Below are 13,355 nucleotides of genomic sequence, written 5' to 3' on the forward strand. Positions count from 1 at the left end.
ACACACGGAAACACCCTCCCCCCCAAACGAAGGTAGGACGGAAACCCAATTAAAATTTATTTCATGCCCATCAGTTTTCGAACAATGTTGCATTTTCACAGATGAAAAGATACCCTGAAATTTTCAAACAAGAAAAACTAATTACGAGCGCTATTTTTTACGTCTTTCGTGCGTTTGTGTACTAAAGAAAAAAATGGTCAATTCAAGCCAACGATTCCTGTTATCAGCGCAAAATTCCGTTTTCGTCTTACGGTGAGAAAAAATTGTACCGAAAAAATGTTAAGGTTATTCGACGCCCCGTAACACGCAGAAAATGATGAACGACATGACTTTTATAGCGCATGATAGGCCTTGATACCCCCATTGTATCATTTTTGTTGCACTGTGTGCAGGGGGAAAACCTCAATTTAACGAATAAACAAAGAGAAATTTTCGCCTTTTAAAAACAGGCTTTCGTGAAGCGTGAACGAGACATGGAGACGGACAACACACATAGACACGTCTAATGGGAAAGTACTCGAAATCTGAAAGAAAAGACCCGGAACGTACTACAAGCACGGCATCAGTTCACGTGTAAATCAATGAAGAAAAAAAAAAAAAACACATCATCATCATTATCATAATTTATGAAATGTGTGTTTTTTTTTTCTTTTCTAGTTTCAATATCGTTACACACCGTTTGCACCCAATTTTTTTTGTTGGCTCGCGAGGGAAAATGCGTCGCACTCACGCGAGCGAAATCTTTCTTGCATTTCCAAAAATAGAACGGAAACTGGAATTAATATTTGGACGTTTTTGTTTGTTTTTTTTTCGTACCCCTCCAAGAAAAATGACACGTTTCCAGGCCACTGGAAAAGTCGAGTTATGTAACCACGAGAATCATATCCATTCTAGTCAAATAAATTGACGCTACACCATATTTATGTGTTTACATAGCGCCGAAAAATATTAAGATTAAAAAATTTAATCAACTATTAACTGTGTTTTGCTACACATTGTTTTGGGAAAAAAAACGTTGATGAAACGTTATTACCTGTTGGGCTCCTTTGTACCTGCCAAAACTACTAAATACGTCTGGAAGTATAATGTAATCAACTCTCTTTAAAAGAAAAAGAGAAAAGAAAAGAAAACTTAACCAAAACGGTTCCAAATGGAGAAAAAGAATAAAATTTTTCTTACGTGAATTGTTTGTTGTCACCGCCGCCGCAGGTGCCGTCAAAACTTGAGATGACAAAAAGGGAGAGAATGCCAACAACACACAACAACAACAAAAATAATAAAATTGCATATTTTTTTTCCCAACCTAGAGAGAGAGAGAGAGAGAGAGCAAAAAATGGGAAAAAAAAGAAACTTATGACATATCCTGTTTCGAAATGATTTACGCATACCTCTGGCCAACTAAAACAAAAAACCAGTGTCTCCCCAAGTCGTCACCGACGTTGGCTTATTCCTCGGTATTTGATTTTACGAGAGAAGAGATAAAGAACAAGAGCACACACATTCTCTCGCGTGTTGTTGTTGTTGGTTAACGGTTTCTTTTTTTCTTTGTTATTTTATTTTTTTTTCGAGCCTTTAAAAAGGAAAACGATTCAAGTATGACACTGGGCGCACTTTTCTACCTTGTAAAAAGACACATGTCAAAGCAGACGACATAAAAGCGTGTGTCTGTTATGGGCTATGCTGTACACGTAAAAAGTTGGTTGTTTCAGTATTACTTTCGAAAGAATCAAGTAACTAGTTCTTTGAGTTTTTAATGACCGGTAAAACTACGCAAAAGGTTGTCGGGTAGTTCTACTCAAGAGTACAAACACCCCACGTCTTTCAGCTAACCGGTGACTTGAAATTAAAAAAAAGAAATGTAAAAATGATTTGGCTAGGAAAAATCTACGACGTTGCACGATTTTGTCAAGAAAATTTTTACCATTATTGCCAAAGCGATTTCCGGTGTAGTTTCAAGTGAAAAGCGAATACAAGGGCGACAATAAAAAAAAATGGAATAATTTCGGTCATTCGTAGACAGACCATCATTTCTTAGTTCTGTCAACCGCATTTTCACACACAACATTGTCAACGTGCTCAGTTGTAAACAAAAACCAAGAATCATGTAGTCTGCACAATGTCCTATTGATTTTAACTTTGCATTGGTTTGGGCATGTAAAAAAACAGAGAACTCATAAATCCAACGGATTGCTGCAAAGATAAAAAAAAATCGTGTACACCGAAAGGTACATTGTTTTACGGGCTTAGCAGGTAATCGTAATCCAGCTATTGAATCTACTGGGCTACACCAAAAAGTGACCACCATAAAAATAAATTCGACACGGTTGTTTTAATCGCACCTCTCTATCTAGTGGACATAACCCTGCACATATATTTCTGTTTATATTTCGCTATCTGTTGCCTCGTCTTTACGACCACAAGATTGTGGGGTGTCCTCCTTACGTTTCGTTTCGGTCAAATTCCATTTGTTTGGTTTGCCCTTTACACCTCAAGGACACGATTACCATTGACTGATACGGGATCGCTTGTGTGGATTTTTATTTCATCAGTCTATCACCAAACGGGGAAGAGAATAATTATAGAGTGGACATTGGACAAAAAAAAAGAAAACAGATAGAAAAAAAAAAGAAAATTATTGGGAAAAAAAACTTATACACAAATATATAAGGAAAAATAAAGAATTCCAGTTGTATGTTTTGTTGTTTTCATCTGACACGAATAAAGTATCATCCCTGCGCCAAAGACAAAAAAAAAAAAGTAATAATAAAAGAAGAAGAAGAAATTTCCAATGCACGTCACGATTTTCAATTCCCACCCGATATAGAAATGAAGAGAGAAGGAATCCAACCCGTTTGGGCGCGGTAACACATCGGGAGTGGAGGGGGAGATGGGCGGGGGAACCCGTGATCAATACATAATAATCGGATGTTCTATTGCAAACCAGAGAACCACAGAAAAAAAGGTGAACTGGAAGGAAAAAGAAATTTTACAAAAAAGAGAAGTCTGTCGACCCTCGGCGAAAAATGTTCGGCCCTACACCACGTGAAAATAAGGAAGAAGATGAAGAAAAAAAAATAAAAGGAAACAAAAAAACAAACAAAAGGTAAACGTGGAACAAAGAAAAAAGAGTTAAAGGGAAACACGTCCGGGCCGATGAGAGATGATGCTCACGTCGACATTTTCTTTCATTCTACTCATTTTGCTGAATAAACATTTAAATCTAAGGTATTTGTTGTTGTTGTTGTTGTTGTTGTTGTGGCATACCCCTTTCAATTATTTTCTATTCAAACTCGTCAAATTGTTTTTTTTCGTAAGGTCTTTCGCGTTTTTTCAGCGCGGATATCGCCCTCGACTGGCAAGGCCAGGCCGTCCACTAGCGACAGCCGCCGGAGGAGCCAATTGGGTCGGGTTGTACATGAAGCGCTCTCCGGAATCGGCCTGTCCTTGTGTGGCGGTGGTCGAACCGTCGGGTTGGGCGGGCGACGAAACAAAATCAACTGGTGCAGATGATGGATCTATCATGGCCGGTGACGGAACGAAAAATTGCTGTGGTGCAGCAGATAACGACGGAGTTGAAGCCGGAAATGGATCCAGCAACGGCGCGGGGCTGTTGACCGAACTAATTTTGATGTTGGACGGGTTGACGTAAGCATTTCTTCCAGCTCGACCTATTCGCCCTTTTTAACGTTAAAACAAAATAAACACAAAATGAGCCCAAATGTTAAAGGCAAAAAATCAAGAATGAATTACCTTTATTCAATCCGAATCTGTTGCCTTCGTTGTTGTTGTTGTTGGCCGTCAATGAGGCCGGAGCGGGCGAAGAAAATGCCGGGGTGAGTGGCATAGGCGGCAGCGACTGGAAACTCGCGTCCTTCGGGGGAGGCGCTAAAGCGGCCGCTTCATCCTCGCTATCCTTGGCAGTGTCGACCCACTGGCCCTTCTTCGGATCCCACACGATCTGCTCGAACGTGACACACGGGGCAAAAGAAACATGAACGTCAAACCCAACACGTTCTTTGTTTTTTTATTACAAGTATTATTATGCACGTACGGTCGGGTTCTTATCGTCGGGCAATTTCATTTGGGTCTTGGGTTTAAACTTGCTGAAGAATCCACCCAGCCAGCTGCCTCCGCTTCCGGCCTGTTGAGCCCGAGCGGCTGCTGCCGCAGCTTTACTGCTGTTATTACTGTTGCCGCCCTCCTGTTTGCCACTCTGCTTGTCGTCCGCCGTGTGTTTCGAATCTGCTGATGGTCCCACTGAAGAAGACGTCGACGGATTGAAGTAAGACGGATCTGTGAACGAACTCGGCCCGGCGTCTTCATCAGCTGACGTCGCGCTCTGCAAAATCATTAAATATAACAAACATAACAAATAAATAATAAATTCAAAATGTTTAGAAAAAAACAAACAAAGGCAAACAATTTTAAACAGAAAAACCAGTTGACTTAATATCAACAAAAAAAAAAAAAAAAGGGAATTTTCCTTTTGCGTCAAAACACGTATAAACAAATGTCAAATAAAAGCGGCAACAGATGCGGAATTTTCGTGGAAAGGAAACGAAAACAAAAAAGGAGTCGTATGCAATCTAGCACAAAGTACTTTGATATTAAGAAGAATAAAGAGAAAATAATGGGATCGCGTAATAAAGTATAAAACAGGCGGAGCGTTAACGACGTAAGCAAACAAAAAGAAGAAAATACAGCCAATTATTACGGTTGGCAACCGTCCACATTTCCGCGGTCTACTTGACCATCAAAATTTTCGTTACTTGTTTCTTTTTTTCTTAAAGAGAAGAACAGAGAGACAAATTTAAACAAAAAAAACGTTCGTTTTTTTTTTTTTGGTTCGCATTCTGAACAAAACGGGGGAGAAGAAAAAGAGAGAGAACTTTATCATCCAAATCATCGCGACCTTTCGGGACTCGGATTGTAATCACCATAACAATCCATAGACGCTATGGAAACGAGCTTGACATTCAAAACTTTTTCTAGATCTTTTTTGTCGTCCCTTTTTTTTCGACTCGATTTCTTTTATCCGAAAAGAAAAGAAATGTCAGTAAAACGCATTTTTCTCTCTTTGATTTCGACAGGAGAAGACGACGGGTGGGAGTGTTGTCACGGTGATCGCCAACGGGGCTAAGAATAAAAAGCTGTGTCAAAAAAAAAAATGTCAGCATCAAAGCTCTGCGTGTACGCGCCATGTTTGAACCCCACAAATAAATATAGTAGTAGAAAAAGAAATATCTCTATTCAAGTGATAGAACTCTGTTACGGAGGGTTATTCATTCCTCTCTGTTTTTCCGCCCATCGGTTGTCGCTCCTTTTTGTTGTACGTGGACGATAGCATCACAACATACCAAAAATACAATTCAAAAGAACAAAAAAAAAAAAAGCGATAGGAAACAAAAAAAAAAAAACGGCATTCAAGCCCTATATAGATATCGACTCGGATTCATACACAACAACAAGAGATCAGATTACTTGCTACTACCTACAATGGACGATGAAGAGAATAGATTAAAGCGAACGAGCTGGAAAACAGAAAAATGAAACCAAAGATCAACTAGTTGCGGAATGCTGAAAATGTGAAAAATAAAAAGGAGACGACGAGATTGGATGCTGATAGTCAAAGTGAGCCGATCGGAATCGAACATCCGACGCTCCTGACCTCGGCCGAATGATCTTCACGGATGGGTTCGTCAATAGCGAACGTGCGCGGGGTCTTGAGAGTTAGACTCATGTGTTGTCGGCGAGACGAAGCGGCTCCGGCGGCGCCAAAGTTAAGTGTTAGCGGTCGGTCGATGGGATAAGTCCCGCCGAAAACGACTCGTTTCGCTGTCGCCATGGGATCCACTGCTTTTTCCGCCGTCTCATCGATTTGCTCCTCGCGCTCATCGTCGGAATGAGCCGAATCTATCGACTCTTGTCGTCCAACAGATTTCACCGCATCACTCCGTTTTGAATCCTTCTGCATTCAAATATCAACCCCCCCCCGTCTTTCGAATGTTACATCCAACACAAACACACAATAAAAAGCGAGAGAAAAGAAAAACTTGTTCGACAAATCTTTTCCCTCGTCAACCTGGATATTGCGAAAACAGCCCGACTACAAGGAAAAGGATAGAGACATCCGGAAGATTGACTCACCAAATTGTTACTTGATGGGTTCCAGTAATCCGTTTGAGGGGCTCCGTTGGCTGTACTCGTTTCTCCGTAACTCCACGGCTGTTGCTGCTGCTGTTGTTGTTGAGGCTGCTGCCAACTGTAGCTGGGATTATACTGAGACGAACCGTAAGCATTAAAATCCTGTCCAGTCATAGACGGATACGAATTGCTCTGCTGTTCGTTTGCTTGTTGTTGCTGCTGCTGATGGCCGTCTTCGCTATAATTCTGTTGTTGTTGCTGTCCACCGGACTGCTGCTCATAGTAAGCCGGCTGCTGCACATTTGATGGCTGGTAGAATTGTTGTTGTGGCTGCTGGGTATTCTGTTGTTGTTCACCGTACTGTTGCCCATGTGGCTGCTGTTGATAGGACGAATAATCGGTACTAGGTGGAAGGGACGACTCCGGTTCAGTCGTTTGCTGTTCGGGTGTCAACTTTTCACCGCTAACTGTGGGTGAATAATCGGCTTGGGCTGTTTTGGCGGCCGCTTCCAAAGCCGTCAGCCAAGATGGATCGCCTAATGAAGTGCCGTCATTCTCCGTTAGAAATTGCGGATCGCTGTATTTAAGCATCGAGCCGAGCTGATAGACTTGGTCGATGAGTGACGGTGAGTAGGTGGACGCATATTTAACTAAAACGTTGCCAACCGCTTCGCAGTATTGCAGGGCTTCAGCAGGTCGGCCATGCTCGGCCAGCCGAGTAGCGTACAGAAACTTGTACGATTGGAAGGACGGTATCATGAACTCGGGAGCGGCCAACTGACGGGCGTACTCGTAAACTTCTGTGCACTGAATCGCCTCGTTAGTGGCGAAAGCGTCAAATGCCAACGAACTTGAAGACGAGAGCAGAACCAACTTGGACGCCTTGTTCGAATAACTGCCAAACTCCACCTGGGCCACCAGGTAACAAAAGTGGGCGGCCAGCAAAAATCCGCGTGCCGACAGCGTGTCACCCAGCGTCACAATCGACTTCTTGTCCAAATCTGAGCAACTGCCCGCCTTCGACGACGAGTTCGAGAGGATCATAGCAAGATGAGGCCGCCAGTCACCCCATTTGTCATCGCCGCAGCTCGTCACCGCCGTTGGCTGTCGACCTACGCACATTCATCGATTGAATTGAGTGACCTTTTGAACGAATTATCATTTTTTTTTTTGAAAGGGCGTATTGTCCAACCTGACATGAGCTGATAAAGAGTTTGGAGTGGATCCGTCAAAGCCAATCCGTTGGCGAAGCGGATCATAACGCTAGAATAGGTCCTTTGGTCCATCTTGGAGGCCAAGAACAAAGCATGACCCCATAGGCCTTGCGCCATTGCCCATTCCAAAGCCTCCTTCTTGTTACCAAACAAAAGCAACTCGCGGAACTTTTTCGTTACCGACGCTTCCGTCTGGCGTGAAACGAGGGTCCGATCAACCGCCACCATTGCCACTTCAGTGCCGCTTTCCGGCACGTCCTATCAAATGAACATAGAAAATGCATCAGCACACATTCAGTCAATCAAAGAAGACCGTCCTTACCTGAACAATGGGCTCTTTGAGGATTTCGTGATCCTTCAAGAGGAGTTCGGCAATATCGGTACCGACGATCGTTCCATTCTGCCTGAGGAGGAGCAACAAAAGCTCCCACAAGAGAATGTACGATTGACGATCAACCAACTGGTTGGCATCTTCGGTCGCCCTCCGGATCTTTTGCTGGCAAAAGACGGCCACTTGCTGTTTATGGGTCTGGCCAGGTACCAAAGGCCCTGTTTCGCACAAAATCCCCACGAATTCGATTTTCAAAAAAAGGTCTCTACTTAAAATAAACAAATAAATGGAAACGTACCGGGGAAGAATTTCATTTCTTGAGCTGTTGGCAGGTCGCCAAGTAGGACGTTTAAATCGTGCAACTCAATATGGGCGGCCACGCCATCTTTGGGGCTGTTGGGCAAAACGCGCAATAGAATCCCACCCGGAGAAAAGCGCGCAATGACGTGCGGGCACGAAAACTTATGAGGCGTCATGTCCTGAGTAGGCCGAATTGTGGTCAGTGGCAGATTGTCTTCATCCTTCAACGATACGACACCCATCCATCAATTATGACAGGAAATTCAATGGCAGTGATCGAAAGGGTTGCTACGTACTTGATAAAGGCTATAATCGTAAGCGTGAGACTGATCCAGTCCCGTGGTTGAACCGCGTAACTGCTGAGAGATGGAGTGGTTAGCCAACATGGATGGATGGTCTTCATTGACCGAGCTGCGTCCAGAGTGGACGCTGGCCCGATCCGCCTCCGATGCGGCGATGCTACCGAGAGCCGTGCCGGTGCCACCCGTCACGACCGTCGGCGTGTAACGCTGGGCGTAGTTGCGTTGGTACCATTCGCTGTAAGCTGCTGGATTCTTCAACCGCAATTCCTCGAACAATGCATAGTTATATTTCAGGGCGTGGTTAATTTGTTGGTTGTAGTTCATCATCTGCTGATTGTTGGCGGCGGCTGCGGCGGCCGCGGCAGCAGCTGAATGGTGGTATCCACCTGTGCGGTAAGGATCGTAAGCCGCATCGCGCGCAGCATAGCCATAATAGCGCGGATCCTGCGGATAATAGAGATCACGCGGATCTCGGCGTCTTCCGGCAGACGCTGATGAAACAGAATGGCGATAATCACGTTCAGAATGGGCCCGTTCCGACACTTCAGCACCAGCTCTGCATGTAAAAACAAAAGCGCAATTAACGTTTCTCTTTTCGAATATGTGTGACGTCAAAATGAATTACCTTGCACTGACATCTCTCGAACTTTGATAGTAGCGATCATCAATTCTCGAACGGTCGTTATCACGACGTCGGCCGTCCCTATTCAAATACAGAAATGAATTGTAAATTCAAACGAGTTCAAAGTTGACAGCATGTCCTATCGTCAATGTGGAGCACGACTGATAAAATTGCACGTTGGGCGAAAGAGAGCTCGTACGGGAGGGTGAGGGAACATAGAAACTACCCGGAAACATAGAAACAGGCGTGCACTACAACAATGGCATCAACTCATTGTTAAAAAGCAAAGCAAGGCAGCACGGATATTGTGAACAGCGAAAGGCAAAAAACGAATACAAACAATTGCGGCAAACAAATCAGGTGTGAAAAGCCCACCGTCTCAGCGTTTTGTTTTGCTTTAAAACGTTTGTTGTCATCACGCACGCATATACACACACGGGAAAAGAATAAACCGACCTGGATGTGTTGAAACCGTAAGCTGAGCGATTGAAATCACCCGCTGGATCGTTGTTTTCGCCTTCGTAGAGCGAGCTTCTGCGACCACCCGAACGCTCGTACATTTCCGCTTCCGTCAAATAATAATCCGACCTAAAGCAACTACCAAGTCAGCACACACAGGCCAAACAAAAAATTTCGTGGCTGGGAAAAGATAAACAAAAACCAACAAAATGTCTCGATAGGCGAGAACAAAAAAAAAATATACTTATTCAATTAATGGAAACCATTCACCATGCCATCACCCCATTTTTAAGTTTCATTCTTATTTTTGAGGTGGATTTAAAAATAAATGATAACAGAAAATGTTGTGCAATGCAAAAAATAAAACTCAGAAGGGCAATGGGATTTTTCAAAACGAATAAGTGCAAGAAAACCAAGCACCTTACGGACGTGATGGCTTAACTTTACGTAATTTCTTTTTTTCCTCAACACGCCTAACATTAAAGCCGTAGTAATCACCCATTTTATGATTTTTCTTTTTCCATTCCACTGGATTTTGAATTTCGGTTCGGTTGCTATTTAATCCCTGGGCATTTGTCTCTCGAATCGACACAATGGATTAAGCAATTGGTCCCAAATTTAAAAAAAAATGGTACGAAAGTGTCCATGGGATATTTTACGAAAACAAAAACCGCGCAACCAACCGTCAAGAAAAAAATAAAAATAAAAGAACGAACCGTCGGGTATCGCGTCGCCGAGCATCGCGGGCACGATCTCTGTCAGGAGGTCCATAACCGCTACGACGGTCATCGTCATAATCCTGGCGGTTGTAAGCGCGATCACGGTCGTCATAGCGACGCGGGTCACGGTGATCGCGTTCCCGATCCCTTTCATTATCATAGCGACGATCTCTTTCGCGATACGTTGTCGAAAATCTTTCATCTTCGTCATCATCCGGGTAGCGGTTGCGACCTTCACGGTCGTAATCGTCACGATCTAAAAATAAAAAACAGGAAAAAAAAAACATAAAAGACAATGCGAAAGTTTTATTGCTACAGTTGAAGAAGTTGTTTAAAAATAAAAGATTTACCTCGTTCGCGTTCCACACGAGAACCTCGGTCATGCGGTTTTGTCTCGCGATCACGATCGCGGTCATTCGAAATGCGATCGTCAGATCGATCCACTGATCCGTTCCCGACGGCCGTCCCACCTGTTGGTGTTATGCCGGAATTGGGGTTGGCCCTCGGATTTTCCGATCCGATCGTTTCGCTTCGGTGTGGTGGCGGAGGTGAACGACTCAGCGACTGTGTTCGCACTTCTTCAACCGGTTGCAAAGGCGGAGGGCCTTGCGGAGTTGTAGCAAGGAGCGGTGCCACTGGACCAACAGGAGGTACGGGTACTGGATCGTTTTTAGCGAATCCAGTGACAATCCTCTGCTCCGTAACAGGGGTCACCGTTCCAGGTGGTCGAGGCTGTGGTAGAGGCTGTGATTGTTGTGGTTGCGGAGTAGCAACCATCGGTAGTAAATGAGGATGCGATCCACTACCAGGAATCATCCGCTGCGAGCTTGGAGGCAACATGGACGATGATGTTGTTAAATTATCAGCCCTGGAAAGAGGCACGGCTGACATAGGAGGGCCGAATTCACTGCCCACCGCTTCCTGCGAACCTCGCGCGACAGCTGGGGTCGCCAACGGAGTTGGTGCTGCTGTAATATGAGAGGTGGTGGCAACTGGATAAAAACTTCCTGTGCTCGATACTGGTTTGGGCCGAACAAAGGCATTGCCATCCCCTGGTAGGTGGTAGGGGGAAGGATTGGCGATTGGTGTCTCTGTGGAAGGAGTCGATCCAGCTAGGCGTGAAGAAGGTCGACTTTCAGCAGGTGATTCTTGTGCCACTTTGCGTTCAGCCAAGGCTCCATATGGAGCTGTAGGTGGCTGAGAAAAGAGAGGAGTTGGCTGGTCATTTTCATAACCACCTTCTGCATCAGGTCGCTCACTCTCACGCTCCATTGATGGCGTGCCAGACTGAGAACGACTTCCACTTCCAGGTAAACGATTGCCAATGGACAAGTCAATATTTGAGATTGGCAATCCGCCAACAGGAGGCGCTCCAGGAAATTCGGCAGCACTGAATGGTACACCTTGTGGTCCGTTGTTGAATCCTTCTGTCATCGATCCATATGACAGACCAGGATTGATTCGGTTCATGGATACAGGAGGAGCCACCTCAGGCTCAACAGACGCAGCCAAATCGGCACCTGTTTCAGTTTGTTCCATATTGGGCCCAACTTGCGGAGTAGGTGAAACTCGAATTAATTCTGCGCCTAAGTTTAACGTCGATGGTGGAGGATGCATCACTCGACCACCTGCGTATAACTGCTGCTGCTGTTCAGGTGGGGCGGGTTGAACTACTCCTGTTGGTGCATACATCTGATCGTTACTGAGAGACGCCGTTGCCGGTGGTAGAGACTGTGATGGATCAGTAAAGGAAGCTCCATCAGCAAACGTGTTCCTTTCACCCAACTCTCGTGGGTAAGACTGCTCAGCGCCAGGTTCATACGAACCCTGTTCGTGATCAAGGGCTGATCCCCAAGTTGGTACACGAGACCAAGAGGCCGCGTTTGATTCTTCTGGCAGTGCTGGAGTTGGATGTTGGGGTTGCGACCAAGCAGGTTGTTGCTGTTGTTCACCTTGGGTTTCTTCCCGTTCTTGGTTAGACAGCGACATCGTGCTAAAACCCGTTTCCAGACCACTACTACCGGGTAACGGCGGCATGTTTGGAAAGTTGGTCGGCTGTTGATTTTCAACTGGGCCGGCTGGTAGAGGCGGCTGAGGTAATTGGGTTTGCTGGGTATTTTGTTGTTGTTGGTACTCGTTGCCCCATCCCCAATCTTCTCCATCATTCCAGCCCCAGTTTTGATTACTGCTTGAAGCTTGACTGTCATACTGATTGTTGTTGACAGCATGTTCAGGTTGATAACTGGACACTTGCTGGGGCAAAGAGTAATCTGGCACATTATACATATTTGGGGGGTTGGCAGGAGGAGCATTCTGAAGCTTTGGTGCCATAGCTGCTGTTTGGCTAGGTTCTGTATAGTTTTGGAAATTGTTCACGTTCTCATCCCAGTTCCACGATTCTTGGTTAGTTGGCAGTGGAGCTTGCTGTTGTTGCTGCTGCTGCTGCTGTAATGGTGGCTGTTGCCTTGGTGGTCCCCAAGAACCATTTGAAGGAGGGTATCCTGCATTATACTGATTCGGGTTGTACATCATCACATTGCCTGGTGCAGATGGTTTGGCTGGTGGAGGATTCCTGCTCGGTTGGTAGAGGGCAGGGTCTTGCCGACTGGGCCTAGGCGGATTCATTTTCACCTATAAAATTATGTAAAACTGTTACTGGAAGTACTACAAGTTTCATCCAAATAATGTTTGTTGAGGAACATAGTTTCTGTACTTGATTATCTTATGTGAGAGCCTACTAGAACCTTGAAGAAATCACTGATCAGAAATCAAACTAAAGGAAAAGAATTTTTCGACGAAAAAATTGCCTATGCACTTGCGAATTAAAAACTAGAACGGGTAAATATTCATGTTGTTGCCACCTCTACTTTCGGCTCATTACAAGACACGTATGTACGACCATTGAAAGCAAACGATTTAGCTATTTGGTATTTTAATAGGACTAGTACGAAAATAGGATGTTAGAACTAACCTGGGTTTAGTAAAATATAAGCTACATAAGCAAAGAATCAATTAAAACACGAAAAAATGTTGATTCAGTTTACTAGAGAGTTGCTTTCACCGATAAACACCGCTGTGTGACGTCTGCCCAGGAAACTAGCAAAGCATACTTTTATTCTTTATGAAAAGCTTATAATACTATTGAATCCTTATTTCATGTAAGATTTTTCAAGAAATACGATCGAATAATTTTCTATTTAACTTGCACGTATTGAACGAAGCAAATTACGAAGATTTTTTCAGGGAAACATCTGATTCATATGG

General features: G+C 44.3%; 1 protein-coding gene across 3 annotated transcripts; it reads right to left on the bottom strand.

Moving 5' to 3' along the window:
• Nucleotides 1–2,664: 2,664 nt before the first annotated feature.
• LOC130691769 (protein transport protein Sec16A-like) lies at nucleotides 2,665–13,290 on the bottom strand. Of its 3 annotated transcripts, XM_057514755.2 has the most exons (14): nucleotides 13,063–13,289; nucleotides 10,442–12,722; nucleotides 10,089–10,347; nucleotides 9,370–9,501; nucleotides 8,917–8,994; nucleotides 8,286–8,847; nucleotides 7,988–8,210; nucleotides 7,681–7,907; nucleotides 7,337–7,616; nucleotides 6,148–7,256; nucleotides 5,669–5,968; nucleotides 4,052–4,339; nucleotides 3,751–3,958; nucleotides 2,665–3,677 (listed from the first exon to the last, which is right to left on the bottom strand). In XM_057514755.2, the coding sequence occupies exons 2-14, from the start codon at nucleotides 12,714–12,716 to the stop codon at nucleotides 3,331–3,333; spliced, it is 6,288 nt and encodes a 2,095-aa protein (XP_057370738.1). In that variant the 5' UTR covers nucleotides 12,717–12,722; nucleotides 13,063–13,289; the 3' UTR covers nucleotides 2,665–3,330. The 3 variants fall into 3 exon arrangements, with proteins under 3 accessions (XP_057370738.1, XP_059352134.1, XP_059352135.1); XM_059496151.1 differs by lacking the exon at nucleotides 9,370–9,501 and having other exon boundaries at nucleotides 13,063–13,290; XM_059496152.1 differs by lacking the exon at nucleotides 5,669–5,968 and having other exon boundaries at nucleotides 13,063–13,277.
• Nucleotides 13,291–13,355: the final 65 nt, after the last annotated feature.

The sequence above is a fragment of the Daphnia carinata genome, chromosome 1, assembly GCF_022539665.2.
Source record: "Daphnia carinata strain CSIRO-1 chromosome 1, CSIRO_AGI_Dcar_HiC_V3, whole genome shotgun sequence".
Classification (NCBI taxonomy): Eukaryota; Metazoa; Arthropoda; class Branchiopoda; order Diplostraca; family Daphniidae; genus Daphnia; species Daphnia carinata.

Excerpts from the sequence above, each read along its gene's own strand:
- LOC130691769 (XM_057514755.2), bottom strand. The coding sequence starts at position 12,716 with ATGAATCCGCCTAGGCCCAGTCGGCAAGACCCTGCCCTCTACCAACCG. Across the intron at positions 7,617-7,680 it reads TCAAAGAGCCCATTGTTCAG|GACGTGCCGGAAAGCGGCAC; the intron begins GTAAGGACGGTC and ends TTCATTTGATAG. Across the intron at positions 5,969-6,147 it reads ACCCATCAAGTAACAATTTG|AAGGATTCAAAACGGAGTGA; the intron begins GTGAGTCAATCT and ends ATTTGAATGCAG.